At 35.8% G+C, this 15,867-nt stretch overlaps 1 protein-coding gene across 1 annotated transcript in view; it reads right to left on the reverse strand.

Moving 5' to 3' along the window:
- LRP1B (LDL receptor related protein 1B) overlaps nucleotides 1-15,867 on the reverse strand; it is a 470,964-nt gene that overhangs the window by 118,167 nt on the left and 336,930 nt on the right. Inside the window, exons 49-55 of the mRNA XM_056350419.1 lie at nucleotides 14,781-14,900; nucleotides 12,358-12,486; nucleotides 11,259-11,381; nucleotides 6,352-6,492; nucleotides 5,069-5,256; nucleotides 3,480-3,663; nucleotides 1,362-1,447 (exon numbers count right to left, since the gene is read on the reverse strand). Of these exons, the coding sequence (XP_056206394.1) occupies nucleotides 1,362-1,447; nucleotides 3,480-3,663; nucleotides 5,069-5,256; nucleotides 6,352-6,492; nucleotides 11,259-11,381; nucleotides 12,358-12,486; nucleotides 14,781-14,900 (971 nt within the window). The remainder of the gene's footprint in view (nucleotides 1-1,361; nucleotides 1,448-3,479; nucleotides 3,664-5,068; nucleotides 5,257-6,351; nucleotides 6,493-11,258; nucleotides 11,382-12,357; nucleotides 12,487-14,780; nucleotides 14,901-15,867) is intronic.

Here is a 15,867-nt window from a genome sequence, read left to right on the forward strand (position 1 = left end):
AAATGGCAAAGCACAGATCAAATAAACAAAGAAGGGTGGGTTAGCTTCTTTGCCAGAACAGCTCTGGTATCTGCCTTCACCTGGTAGATGTCTAAGAGCGAGCTGATCCATTGTAACATTACAAGGACAAAAAGATGTCCTTATGAGGAAGACAGCCCACCTGTTCTGCTGGTATGGCTCCCTCTCCTGCTTTCAAATCTGGATGCTTTTAAAAACGTCATATTAGTAGGGTCAAAGGCCAATAGGTTCAATAGCAGAGGTATTTATTAGACTAGTGAATTAATGTGATAGGGAAAACACAGATTCTCTTCAGTGGCTGGAGCTACACGGTCTGTAACTTACTGAAGAGAAGTCCATTAAATCCAAGATTGATGAAGCTCTGAGACAATCTGTCAGCACCAACCATAAAGAAAATTTACTGTTGCTCCCCCCTTTTCACAGGCTGCTATTAATAGATATACCAGCAAAAGAGGAGAGAGGCAGTGAAATGTAAATGAGAGGTAGTCAGAAGAATTTCAAAGAACAGACTTTAACATAATGCTTGCTATGCTTAAATAAAGCCAATGTTTAATGCAAGATGGTTAATTTTGTAATTACTGCTGTGAAGACCTGAGCACCTCTCTTGTGACATTAAGATGCACAGCTTACTGACACAAGAAGTCACAAAAAGCCTGACAGTATTGACAGCCAGTAACTGATTTTCTAGTCTTTCTACAATTGATTAATTAGTACCCAAGGAAATAATGTTTTTATGAAAACATATTTTGGAACTCTAATCTGTGGTAAGTAACTACACTTAGGTGAAGCATAGAAGCAGAGCAGAAACCACTAAAAATGACAGCTCTGTATTTACTGGGTGACTTTCTCTTTCTGTAGTTTTTTTCACATAAGTTATTTTTCTCCTTTTATGGTAATTTAGAGTAATTCTTTAAAAAAATAGATTTAGCCAATGATAGAACTTCATGTACTGTAATACCATAAATCTTGGAATCGTCTGTCTAAATATAAAAAATAGATTTGGATTATGACAGTAAGTAGCCCAAATAATACACGGCCAAACAGATTTTTTGAGTTTTCTTTTGAAAGCTGAAATTGTGCAAAACATGTTGCAATGGAAGAAGATCACAAATAACATAATTTTTTTAGTACATCAGAATGACTGACGAAACAACTGCCTGAGCTTTAATCATGTCAAATTCAGGTAAAATAGTAAATTTAAAATATTATAAAAACTCTGAAGATACTGCAGTTGTTCTATGGTGCATACAATGCCAATTGTAGGATGATGTTTCTGTCAGCTGCACACTTTGAAAAGAATAAAAGTATTGAGATAAACTTAGAGCATGGTACTATGGTTATACCTGTTTCAACAAAGTGTAGTTGGATCCATCAGTGCTAATTTTTCTTATTTCATGATGATCAGCCAGAATTAAGAAAGGTTCCTCATCTAAACCCCGGGAGAAAGAATATATTAGACTAGCTTTTACGTTAATTTATGGAAAATCAGGAATACAATGCTGAAATACAGATGGTTTGAAAAATAAATGTTACATGCTCTGATCAATGTTATGGATGAAAGAAATATTTAAAACATTCAAATGTTCCAAGAAAGATCAATGATGCAGTATAAAAATGAACAAAGCAATCAATTAGTATATCTTTCAATGTAATTTAATTTTTTTGCCTTTGTAATATGGGAACCATTCTGTACTTTTTTCCTAATTTAATGTCAGAGATTAAATTTGAAATATATTTCATACCACTTGTTTTAATTTCAACATTCACTTTCACGTTATCACCAAGACTGTAATTTGTTACGGTGGCAAATGAAGCATGTTTTGACCATTGCTTTTTGAGATTTCAGTACTCAGAACAGTAAAGACATAAAGAAACAGCTATCTGGACAAACCTTGATTGCTAGTTCTGAAGTGAAGCTAGATTCAGCTTTTTTTACACCTGTTCTTTCAGTTTATAAAAAAAAAAAATCCTTCAGATGATGCTCAATTATAGAATCACTTTAAAACATCTCTGACACTGACATACATAATAGTAAAAAAAAACCCAAATAAATAATTTTAGCTCTATTAATAGAGACCTCAGCTAAAATAATAAAAAAAGCAACCCACTAGCAATAATTAAAAATGTATTAAAGGCTTGTATGTACTGCTCACACATTCTGGCATGTAATGTGGTGTCCAGCCTACTCTGCTCTTGTACTGAATACACTGCACCACCTTGCTTGCATTTTATCTTCAACTCTCAAGACATTCTCCAGTTTTTAATGCTCCGAGGCATCCCCCTCAGCACTGTTAGTGGTCTGTGGAGACGGGCTGTAGCTCTCTGCTCAGTTGTACAGAGTTCAAGGCAATTTATGCAAGAAATCAGCATCTGGCCAAACATTCACATGCTGGCACCTCCTTGCAGCACAACCATCCTTGCCACAGCACAAACAGCTTTGTCAAGATCACTTTTGAAGTTTGATGTATTACAACTCTGAAAAACTGTACTACGATGTGTTCCAGCTCCCCTTCTCCTCTGAGTGATCTATGGCTTCTAAATGTATGAGGGGCTTTAGTAGTAAAGCAAAAAAACAGATTCTGTTTTTTCTGCCCCCTCCTGTGTTTCCGCTGATTCCTCAGGGAAGGGCCTGAAACAGGAATATGAGGCAGCCAGAGGATCCAGTCTTTTTATCATTTAGAAAGAAAACAGAAGTTTCTTGATATTTCAAAACAAAACACAATCAAACGTTGTGTAAGACTGGAAAAAGGGAGGAGTCTGCTCAAGCCAAAGATTGCCTGCACTATGAAGGAGATCCAGCAGAACACAGTAATGGGGTTTTGTTTCTTGCCTGTTGACATTTTGCTCTTCCTTTCACTGATCCAGTGAATCCCACTCACTGAAGCACATAAAAACATCAGTGGCACAGGCAGAAGGGTGAGGAAATAACCACATTTCTTATATATCTTGATATATATATATATATATATATGTATCTGTGTATTACATATAAGACTGGAGGATTCCATATGCTATAGGAATAATAGATTTTGCAATTTCTATTATTTTTTCCTGTTCCTCTTTTTCATACCAGGAAGTTTATAAGTACATTCTCATATTCTAAAGTTGATGAAACACTTATCATAAGCATTATATTACAATGTGACTCAGAAGCAGAATTAAATGATGTATTTTAACTTTCCTAATATATTTTCTAATAGTTACTAATTCAAACTTTCATAATCCAGTAACCATTCATTAAAAATTATTTGAGCACAATACATACTAAAAATAAAACTTATTACATTCAGTCATTGAATCACATTCCTATTGCTTATTGAGGTAGTGTGCTTCAAAGTCATTCTTGTTTATCTTGCACAAAAGGGTAACACAGACCATGGGGCTAAGGTATTTCACAGTATTATTTTGGATATAGTTATTTTGGATAAAACTGTGGATTAAAACAACAAAGAAAGTCACACCTGAAAGGGATTTGCAGCCATTTAGGTTATCAGGCTGTATCTCATACCCATCTGCACACAAGCACTTGTAGGTTCCGTATGTATTGATGCATTGCTGGCTACAGGGAAACCCAGACGTACATTCATCAATATCTATACATGTTTTGCCATCATCCTTCAGCAGGAATCCAGGCCAGCATTTGCACTGGGAAAGAAAAACAAACACATTCATTTTGAATTACTTATTGATTCTATTTCTTATCTTACATACTTTCTTCTGAATACGTCAGTGACAAACTTTTCGATGCAGTCTCAGTTTTTTCAAGCAACGTTATAATTACATTGTTCTTTATACTGTTTACAGGCAGACATATGTACATTTCTTTTCGGCTATTGCTGGTGTGATCCTAAGCACCAATCCCTCCCAAATAACCCTGTAGGATGAGTAATTGTTCTTTCTTCTTTAACTGAAGAAAACCACACCTTTTCAAATATATGGAAAGGATTCTTGCATGAAAATAATGATGGATGGACTCTTCGGAGTCCTTTATTTTCAGCTGCTTTTTTGGTAAAGATATACAGTTGTTAGGGTTTTTTTCTTGAAGCGTAACATATAGTGTTCTGTGTAACACAGTAATGTGAATGAGAATTCTTGAAGCTGATTTTTATTGAGGTCTGATGATCACTGTGGCAAGCCTATCATATGCAACGTGAATGATGCAAAATACAGCTGGGTAGAATTTTGAAACAGGAGCATAGTTTCACCAGTGGAAAACTGTGTGCCATGTTCCCTCCTTTAGTCTCTGTATTACTCTCTGCAGAAGCCTATGACGTGCTTTTTCTACAGTGATGCTGCTTCAGCAAGGTTTTTGCTGCACCCAACCTTGTCTCCAGCTCTCTAGTCAGTGGCCTCCTGACTAGGACACCTTTAGAGCTAAGCTATGTTGGACAGATATTACACAGTTCTCAGCAGGTCAATATCATATTAAAAAAAATTAAGTGTATGGGGGTGCAGTCAGGGTTACTTTAGGGCTAAAACACCCCCCCCCCAAAAAAAAAAAAAAAAAATCTCTTCTATTCTCAGCTTCTATTTACAGGTCAGAGGCTAGGGTTTCCATAATACCCAAAAAGCATTCCTCTCGATGACTCAAGGCCAAAGAGAAGATTCAGGTCATTCAGGAAACACTACCACATTCAGACAGCAGTTTCATTTTGCAACAAAGACAATTATACTTCATTTAAATATTTCTGTAAGTCTCTCTGACTTGGAAGAAAAATCGGAGAAAACAGCTACTCCTGTTATTCACTCCTACAAGTTTTCCTTTTTCACAACTGATTTTCAGCAGTCTGCATACAGCAGTATGATTTCTTGTGTTTAAATCATTGTATGTGCCTTTCCATAGACTTGAAGTCTCCATTATACCAGGTTTTTTTTTTTACATAATTGGCAATTATTTGCTTACTGGAAATAAAAATTTGAATATTCTATGGCAGGTAAGCTACTACATTACAAGGAAGTACAACACAGTGGAGTTTTATTATAATCATGCAGTAGTTAAGAAACAATTAAGAATTTGCATTATAGTACACCACATTTTGTAATTATTCACCTTGTATCCAACAGGAAGATCCTGACAGTCTTGAGAACAGCCGCTAACTTTCTTACTGAGACATTCATTAACGTGGCAGCTTTTCTCATCAGATCCATCACTACAGTCTTCTTTCTTATCACAAACATCACTTTGAGGAATACACTCACCATTTTTGCACATAAAAAAAGAGCTGTTACATGACTGCTCTGGAAAACAAAAAAGAGAACACTGCTTGGTGTGGTCTATTAGTATTTGGGATGCACCTACTCATCAATCAGCTGCAATGTGTGCACGTGAGATGAAACAATTGTGTAAAAATTGAACATTCATTTCTTACTGAAAGGATTGCAATCCTTTTTACTTCTCAGCATCTTCAAAATGTATTCCTGTTCTGGAAAACGTGTGGATACTTCAAGTTATTACTCCTTTCTACGCATTTGTTTTGATATAATTGAGAATCCTCTACCTCTGCACAAAATATTGTTAGTTCTACAGTTTACAAACCTTAAAAAGCATGGCTTCTCTCCCCTGTGGATGCTGAGGTGTTCAGTAACATGACTGACTGAATTCTGATGCAGCCTTTGTCTGAGGACACACATAAATGTTCATTCCAGGTTCTTCAAATCAGAATCAGAACACTTAAATGTAAGGCAGGTACGTTGCCTTACCTCAAAGCAGATGTGTGATTTTCATCAAAACTTGTATAAAGGACTGGGCTACTGTGCAATAAAGTTCTAAGATCTAGTCAGAATCTAGATCCCATTTGGTGTTCCAGAAAGGCAGAGAACAGAGTATCACATGCACATCAGGATTCACCTACCTCTCAAAACCCAGTCAGACCTTGGCAAACTTGTCCATGTAGCACAATATATCAATAAAAACAATCTCATTTGTTCAGTAATTTACTAATAAAAATAAACCTGTGTTTATTATGTGTAGGAAGAACAACTTTATGCCCCCTTTTGTACGATCTACTTCTGTGTAATGAGTGTATTAAACATTTTCAGGGCAAGCTAGAGAGTTATTACATTAATATAACCTTATTGCAGTCCTAACAAATTCATGCATTAAGGAACTAGTAGCCATCTTATGCCATAGGAACTGGTGACTCCAACTGTGTGAACTGAGGTTTTGGGTGCACAAGACTGCTGATATATTCTCCTTGCAATACATAAGGAATATCACCATGAAAGCACTGGAGATTTAAACTACAATCTTTTATGTTTGCCTTACCATGATTCTAAGCCATCGCTTTCCAAAAAGAAAGGTCACACATGTTATTCAAAAAATTCAATACAAACCTGAACTTTTGCATTTTATGTTTATAGGTGCTTCATCAGAATGGTCTGGGCAGTCAAAATCACCGTCACACTGCCACTGGGAATTTAACAGGCATCTTCCATCAGCACAAGTGAACTCCCCAGGACGACAGCGACGATACCCTAGAAACAGAGCAATCAATCATTTCATACTTTGCTTCATATTTTCAACGTAAAATTTTGCATATACAAGGCAATATAAGTAAAAGCATCTTTTGTTCCATAAAGAGATACAAAGCATTACATGCTTATAGATGAGCATCTACCAACAAAGACAGAAATCAAATGTCTCTTACACAGTACAGTATAGTCATGAAACAATTCCCACATAACTAAAACACTTATGCCACATTCAATCATAAATAAATCTTTCTAGGTTTAATTTCACTTTTTGCTATTATTAGTAAATAGCCTTCTAACAGATATTTTAGAAATTACCATATCCAGCAAATACTTTTGCGATATGCTTATGACTATATGCTTTCCCTTTAAAACATGCAGAACATTAATTATTTTAACCACACTAAACATGCACTTTCTAAGATAGCTACAAAATATATATATTTAAAATTTTTAAATTTTCAAAGTTAAAGTGGATTTCTAACAGAAAATTATAAAATATCATGAAATAAGGAAACCACATACAGTTGCTTCTTAGAGGACAGCTGTTTAACCTAGAGTTCAAAAACAAGAAGCAGTAGAAAAATGTAGAAAAGCCAGCACAAAATTAGCTTTCTCTATTAAATTTTGGAACATGAAAGATGAAAAACTCCTACAGGGGAAATCACTTTCTATTTATAGAAACCTAAAACATTAAACCAACTATTAAAAAAATTACGTTCCTGTCTGGGAAAGAAAAGTCTAACTTCTCCTGTACTCTACGTGTATAAATTCTGCCTCAATCTGTAGTCATTTAGAAAAGCCTTGAAAGCAAGCCTTGATTTAGTTTAAAAATCAATTAAAAATATGAATATGGTTAAAAAGTAAAAATTATGTAGCAACACTTGTTCTGATTATGAAGAATGATTTTGCAACTTTTTTGAAAAAATCCAAATTATGCTGGATTAAGTTTAGCATTCTTTCCTCTTAGAAAAAACCCCGCAGATTTTAAGATCAAAAGATTTGATGCTTCCAAGAAGTATTTCCAAATCATAGTACCTAGCTTTGATTCCACTGTGAAGCTCTGAACACATGAAACGAGCACTGCTAAATTTCAACACTCTAAAAGCAGAATGCTAATATTGGTCTTTTTTGTAATTACTGTCTTTCTTGCTGTCTAGTAGAGCTTTTTTTCTCATAGCAGATGGAGACATAACATTTGACCATGTGGGATGAGGTACAAGTCTACATCAAGAGCTTTAAACCTCTTTTATATCTTTAGCTGTCCTTCAGAAATATGTTAACATACTATTTTGAAAATGCAGTATGTTATTACATCGATTACAAACATTACTTGGAATTCAAATAATTCTGTGGTGTCCTGAAGATATTTTTTTTCTCTCTTTTTTTACATAGATCATGCTTGAGAGAAGATAGGCTGGTTTGATATGGAAAAAAAGGTGAAGCTTTTTGGTTGTCTGAGACAACTCAAAGTGCAAAATTTTACAGACCAACAGCTTTACCACATGTCTACGGCATTTTACGGCATCATCAGAAAGGTTATTACAAATGTGGAGAACAAGGGCTTCTACTTAGTATTGCCTCTGCTCTGGATGACAGGACAAAACCTGGAAACTGAAACAAGAAAATCCTTCCTATTCCTTTATTTGACTTTTGTTTAGCCACATGAACAAAGTTTTTGATCTTCTTGATGAATTTTCATATTCTTGATTAGAATTGCTAATTGTTTATTTTCAGGATTATATAATGGAATAAAAACTTGCATCAAAGAAATCGTGAAGGATTAGAATGATTGTGAACTTCTAAAATCTGTTTAGATGTCAGTTCTGATACAAGGAAAAACTGGTTACCCCAGTCACCAGTCCCATTTTTATATTATATATGACTAATACTCTGGAAAAAACAAGAAAATATACTAATCAATGATACAGATGTAGAAAACACCAAACCCTAGATTTTTAAAGGGATCCCCTCAATTCAGTTTTTAGGAATATATACCAATCCAAATTCCATTCCATTCAGTAGACTGGTTGCTGAAGAGTGTCTTTTTTTTTTTTTTTCTCTTTCTCAAGGTGCAAAAGGTCTAGCTCTAAAATCTAACAGAGCTATAATCAGTCTCCCTAGTTTGCAGTCAAATCAGAAATGATAAATTTAAAATCTTGGTGAATTAGGCAGGGTTTTTTTACATCCTCACAACACCTTTAAAAGTGCGGTTTGGAATTTGATTCTTACTCTGTAAGAGTAAGTTCCCTTTCTCATAAAGGAATGTAAACCTTTCCTAAAATTACAGTATAACAAGTTTACCATACTAGTCACACACTAAGGTGCGTATTTGATTACCAGCAAACAGAAAATTGCATTGCATCAGTGCAAGACATAACAAATGTTGCTGTAGATTTCAGCTTACTCGGTAGAAATTAAATAAAGCCAGTGCCCGAAGGCAGGTCCACACTGCAATTAGATTAGAAGTTTGTACATCCTCTGCTTCTGTTGCTGTTTCATCCTTCTGTCTCTCTCCAAAAGTCTGTCAAACTATCACTATTTATTTGTCAGTATTTTAAGGGGCTGTGGATGTATATGATGCTATAGAACAAACAAAATACACCAGCAAGAAATTATAAGCACGCAGAAGAAAAAAAAAAAACAAACAAAAAAAGCACTTATTTCCCAAGTTTGTGGCTGTTTAGTTCTAAATACTTATTTAAGAATCGAAGACTGCTTCCACGTAAAATCTGATCAGAAATGTTCTCCTACTCCAGCCACCATTGATCATACAGTGCTAATTGGAGGAACAAACCCACAACAAGTCACTTTCTGTAAAGGGTTCTGGCACCCATACACTATTACTAACAGAGGAAATAATTTAGTTTCAGTACTGTGTGGATTGATTCTCACCTTTTGGCCACAGACCCTAGCTAACCGCCTCTGTGTAAGCACATAGCGATGCCACTACAACAGCGTGTGCTTGGAACCTGGTCGGGTGGGTGCACCAAGTGGCTGCCTGGCTGCCCTCCAGGAGCGCTCCAAGGAGACCTCTGTAGCAGCAGGCATGGTGCTAGTAACCTTGTGCCCTGGGCCGGGGCAGAAGACATGTGTAACTGCTCTGTGCGTATCTGTGTGCTCAGAATTTCGGGGGACCAATTATAAAAAAATATTTAAAAATATGTAAATTCTATCAACATTTTGCAGGTGTGATTTATCTACTGCATCACTGCTATTGATAATGACTGTAGACTTCACCATTTTCCAATTATTTATCTGCCATTAATAAACCAATAACCTGCTTTGATCCTGATTTGGTTTAAACTACATGAACCGATCCATTTTTCCCTGCAACAGCTTATCGTCACAAACTGCTCCTTTCAAAACCCTATGTAGGTGACGTAAGTGAAAAGCAAAAGGTGTTTTCTAGGAACAGCGCATTAGTTCCCTTTTTTCTTCAAAGATCCAGAAGTCTACGCTGGCAAGTGGTGTGGCTCAGTAAGGGAAAGAACAGCAAAATGAAACAGCTGGTAATGAGAGCCCAATATCCACACTAGATGCGTTTCAGGATTTTACTTCATGCTAGCTCTCTTCTGCTCCTGTGGACTTCATGCCTGCTAGTGGCTGAGGTGTAGCAACCGGCTTGGCTTCAGAGGGGTTTTGTGGGTTTTTCCCATCAGTTCATGTGCTTCGACACTGCTCCATGTGAGCCAAAACACAGTACGTGGGGGTGAGTGGGAGGTCTGTTTCAAAGGTGATCTCCTGATCTGACCTGCCTAATGTTGATGAGGCAGAAATGGCCGTTGCCTTGTAAGTACCAGCCTACTTCTGGTAAGCACAGAAAAAGGACAATTTGGTGACTGCCCAGTTCATCACAGGAGCAGATTTTTTCCACGACATATGCAGTTCTAAGTGATGTTGATTAAATCTGGTTTTGTATGATCAGCAAACAAATAAATGCTTATTTGCTACCTTATATTATTTTCATAAAATATTCCACTGCACATTTGACTCAAACTTTACATGAAAAAGTTTACTAAATGCAAACACCAAACATGCTTTTCCTTACAATCTTCAGATGTCTACTTACTCCAGTTATGCACACACACTCTTCAGGTGGTGTGCACAGCAGAAATGCCTAAAATACATCACTAGCTAGCTACCTTCTGCTGTGGTTCTTATCTCTTGGACAATTTTAATAGAGTAAACATGCAATATAGGTTTTAACTGCACAAAATCTGGCATGATAATCGATAATATGTCTTTTTGGACACAATAGTTGCTCTGTATTTTCCATAAATATTATTTATATAGAGTATGGCCTAGATATGCTGTGCAAATATTCACAAAATATAAGAAACCCTGAATTCATATAATTGGTGACAATTAAAACACTCAATTATGGCTTTAGATGGCATAATTTAACTGCAGTGATAATCATGACAGAGATGTTTCATAATTTATTAGAAAAAATGTGTATAGAGACAAAGACAAAAAATACATACATCATAAACAAATTATACACTATACATTTTTAATTCTGTTAAATGTTATTAGCCATCAACTGTAAGTCACAACTACAGCAAATTATTTGTCACTCTAGCTCCAGCTCCAAGTTAATACCCAATTGAATTCATTACTGCATAATTTAAATGTTAACATCAAAACAACTTTAAAAAGCTAAGAGCTTTATTTTTCAATAGTGATCTAAAGTAACACATCTTGCAGAAGGCCTTACAGTTACCAGTCTGAATTTTTTCTATGTACTCTAATGTTGTTATACTTGCCACATTCCAGAGATTCATCCGATCCATCTCCACAGTCATCATCATGGTCACACACAAACTGTTTGGGAATGCAGACTTTGTTATGGCACATGAAAGCATTCTCGTCACAAGTGTTATTAGGAGCTAAGGAAAATACAGTAAATAAATGAAATTGAGAACAGTAAGATATACAGCCATTTTCTTACAGAAAGATGAAATAAGACATAGTCAGTCTGAGTGGATTCAATGGAAATACCCTAACTTTTGAGTCACACACAAAGAGCACCACACAATTCCATAGCAGAAAGAGCTACTCATCGACAGCTAAAGTAGTAAGGATAGCTAAAATCTCATGTACTGCAAGACAGAAAACCTTAAGAAGTTGCTGCTATCTACAACTAACCTAAGGTCTGCCTCTGAGAACATTTGGGAAGTACAGACGTCCTTCCTATGTTTCTCTGCTTCTGAACACGAGTTTTTTTAAAAAAATCAATAAACACTCAAAATATAACTCAGCCGAGAAATGATAAGTGATGGAACATGCATTTAGTGAACAGAATGTATTTCAATGTTTTTAACCTACACCATCTTTATATACATTAATAAAACAAACCTCCTGATGAAACTATTACTGAACTCCTGATGCTTTTAATGAAAATATTTCTCAGAAGACTAGAAGTAATAATTTATAGGGCAAGGGACATCGAGATCTGAACAATTAGCCAGAAAAAAATTGGAGACAGAACTGTATCTCCCTTTTCAATGCACAAGCTCCCTGACACGCAGCATTATTTTCTTCAGGAAGAGTAATAAAACTGCATAGTCAATAATGTGCTAATTTTCATTAGTAAACGTGCTGTATAATGTCTATGACGTGACAGTCACACAGATCTTCAGCTGGTGTGCCTTGCATATATTACCAGAACCTGAAGATGTTAGGCTGATAATAACGTTGAAGGATCCTGGTATGTATGGCTCATGTGTGGTCCATCAATCTTTACTAATAACATTGACAGTATAAGGGCATGACGCAACAGACACAAAAAGCATCTGGATACTGTAAAGACAAAAGTGTCAAGAAAAGAAATACTGTATGTTTTGAACATGCAAGCAAACATACCACAGCCTGCTGGCGACAGCTCATCGCTCCCGTCAGGGCAGTCTCTTTCACCGTCGCAAAGCCAGTGCTGGGGAACGCAGGCATGGGAGCCTAAGCAACTGAACGTATCTGCTGCACAGGTCACTGAGCCTGAAAAAACACGGAATGTGAGTCCTGCACATGTCCTAACTGATTTTTTTAAGGGACTGAGTAAGAGTTTCTCATTTTAAAATAAAACTGAAAAAAGATTTTGTTCTACACAGTATGATAAACATTCTGGCTAAGACTGTATTTTACAGTAAGATTTCGACAATCTACTATTTCTTCCATTTGTTTATTTAGGATCTTATCTGCAAGGAAATCTAATTTACCATACTTTGCAAAAACTATCCAGCAGAATAACTTTCCAAACCAATTTTGTTCTTTATGTTTGACTGCATGGCTGGACTGACTGAACAAAGGAACTAATAATGTAAATTGCGAAACCCCCACATCGCCAGGCTCCATGCTGGGAGGCTAAAGGTATGGAGAACTTGTGTGAGCCACCCCATGTAGATGAGAACAGTGTGTACCAAGTATAACAGTTGTGGTAGTAAGAAAATATCTGACAGTTCTAATGCAAATAACTCAACATATTGTCTAATTGACTCATATTTTTTAAAAAAAGCCTTTTCTCCAGATAAGAATATTATATCCTAGGATTCAATGTGCTCTGTTTGGAAGTAAACCTTCATGCAATCTATGATTTAATGTTTTCTCTTGGATAAGTGAAATATACTTCACTAAAAAGAAGTCAGTGTATTTTCTACTAATTCTAATTAGAAATCAATATAATAGTAAAACAAATTCAAAATCTGGGGGGGTTGTATTATTTCTGCAAGACAGACAACTTCTGTTTCCTTATACTCATTTGCCACTTTTTTTATACTTCTGAAGTTAAACTTCATGTTAAATAAATATTGAATTTTTAAGACCGAAAAATCTGAAGCAATTTTGATTCTCTTTTCCTCTTGCAACTCTGATCTTCCCCGTTTCCAAGGAGAAATACAGCCTTAACTCTCCCCTTTTCATAACGAGCGCGGTTTTCCCTCTTCAAGAGATTGCCTACAATATTATTGGTGGACTGTCTTCTAATAACAGATCTACAATGTATTGCAAGTCAAGATAGCAAAAGAAGTAATTCTGAACAACCTTAAATGGAGAAAAAAAAATTGTTATGTTGTAGTGGCACTTTGTGATTTGGTGGCCTTTGTTTTCCTCTCCTTTTTTCTATTTGCTACTCTAAATTTGCTATTAAGCTTCAGGCCTGGATGTTTCTTAAGAGTTTCACATTGCTCAACAGTAGTTCCAGGTGAAGTGTTTGTCTTCCCATTTCACACCTTCTCCTCTTCCTAGGGGAGAGAGGCAGAGACAAAACTTCCATTTCAAACAGACATCGCCTTAAACTCCCCAGTCCTGGGCATAACCTGAATACCATGAAAAAAATGTATTGTAGATAGATGTCAGCTTGAAGTTACGTAATTAATTCATATTTTGCCATATTAGAACAGTAAAATTTCCACCTTCAGCGCTTTCATTTGTTGGCATTTCTATATCTGTGTTTGATTAGGGAACTACTTCAACAAACCACAACTCTGAACATAAGCTGAAGAGATTTCTTCTTTGTCTGCTTAACACTTACAGTAGTTATCAACAATATTTTTACTGTGGTATCACAAATGATAAAACGGAATAAAATACTCTTTGTTGAATGGATTTTAGGTAACAGGATTTTTGAAAAGGAAAAAAATATATAGAACGTGATATTTTAAAAAGAAATTCTTGAAATACAGCACAGAGAAGGATGGAACCAATACATAAAATGTAACGAAATTGTGACAGTCTGACTTGACACAATGTGATCTTTGGAAAAGAAATTACAAACGCATTTCTAGTCAACTGAGCCCCAGAATGAAAGTAAAATTTTCAATTCCTTATGCAATTTGAAGGGTTCGGGAATTTGAAAGGAATATTATGCAATAATGCTTATGACTGTATATACGAAAAATTAAAGGAAATAGGAGAAAGAGCTAGGTAAAAAACCCAACAAATTTAGAGTTTCAAGCACCTATCACTGAAATGTAAAACTCAAACAGCAATACAGGGATGTTACCTTCAAGGATGGGAACTGGAGAATAGTTTGGATCTCCTTTTGCCTGTGCCGGTGTGCCATTTATGTCTTCACTGACAGAGCACACACATACACTGGCATACAGTGCCCACGAAAGCGTATCTAGTGCTGCTTGAAGAGGGCTGGGGGATGATACCCTCTAACACCCTCTCCTTAAAGCACATGGTCTTTGGAGATGCTGTACTTACTCTCTTTCCACCACCTTCTTGGATCACTTGGGCTCTTTCAGTATGTATGGTTTGATACAATACAGAACTGAAATTATTGTACTTACCACAAATAGCATCACTCTCGTCTAAGCCATCTCCACAGTCGTCCTCACCATCACAAGTCCATTGCTTAGAGATGCATTTGTTAGCAGAGCAAGCAAACTGATTCCACGAGCAAGACGAATCTAGGAATGACATCAGCCACTGCATTTGTTAGGTTTGCAACACTACTGCATCCATGTGTTTTTCTGGTGTAGTTTAGAAATCTCCACACAGCTCCTTTCTGTCCTCCCAGTTTTAATGTACTAAAACACTCAAACATAGTATATTGCTAATCTTGGTATTCAGGGTGTTACCAGTTGGTCAAGAGTTTACATTTACCCATACAGTCATATAAATAAACAGTAAAACATTAAAAAAAACTTTACATTCTGATATTTTTAAACATTTTGCTAGTGGGATGAGAAGAAACACTTTAAAAACTTAAGTCTCGTTTTTGTATTTCACATGGATATTTTAACTGTAGTGAACTGCTTTATTTTGGTAGCAGGGCAGAGATGGCACTATCCAAATTTTCCAACAAAGCCTTCCTTTTGGTATTGCTGTATTTAGCTCCAGATTTAAAAGATTTCATATTCTTTTCTCTCACAAGAAAAAATGCTGTGTTTTCATTCTGTTATCCCATTTACACTTTTGTATACATTGAAAATAACAGCATGCTTATGCATTTCAAAGTCGGTCTGCACAACTGTTCTAAAACCTGCTGTTGTTATGACCTTTGCTGAAACCTTCACATTGTCCAGTTTTCACAGACTTCTTTAAGAATAAATTTTATTTTAACTTATGAAAAAAAATAATAATATTAACAATAAAAAGAATTTTAGGTAATGCAATCTGAATTTAAAAGTACAGTATTGTAACGAGTACCTCAAAATAGGTAAGAGCTGTAAGTAGGGAAAAAAGAATTTAATAAACCCCCTTCTCTGTCTCCCACAAAAAATGGCTGATAGGTTTTACAACATTGCCTAGAAGTATGCATGTGTAATAAAACCTGCAGATGTAAACATCAAGTGACACTTGATGTATGTGGTCTACAGAAAAACTGATTTTCATAGTTGCACCACAGTTCCTAACTTTGAAGTTCTAAGATGT

This window comes from Falco biarmicus, chromosome 8 (genome assembly GCF_023638135.1).
Source record: "Falco biarmicus isolate bFalBia1 chromosome 8, bFalBia1.pri, whole genome shotgun sequence".
Lineage (NCBI taxonomy): Eukaryota > Metazoa > Chordata > Aves > Falconiformes > Falconidae > Falco > Falco biarmicus.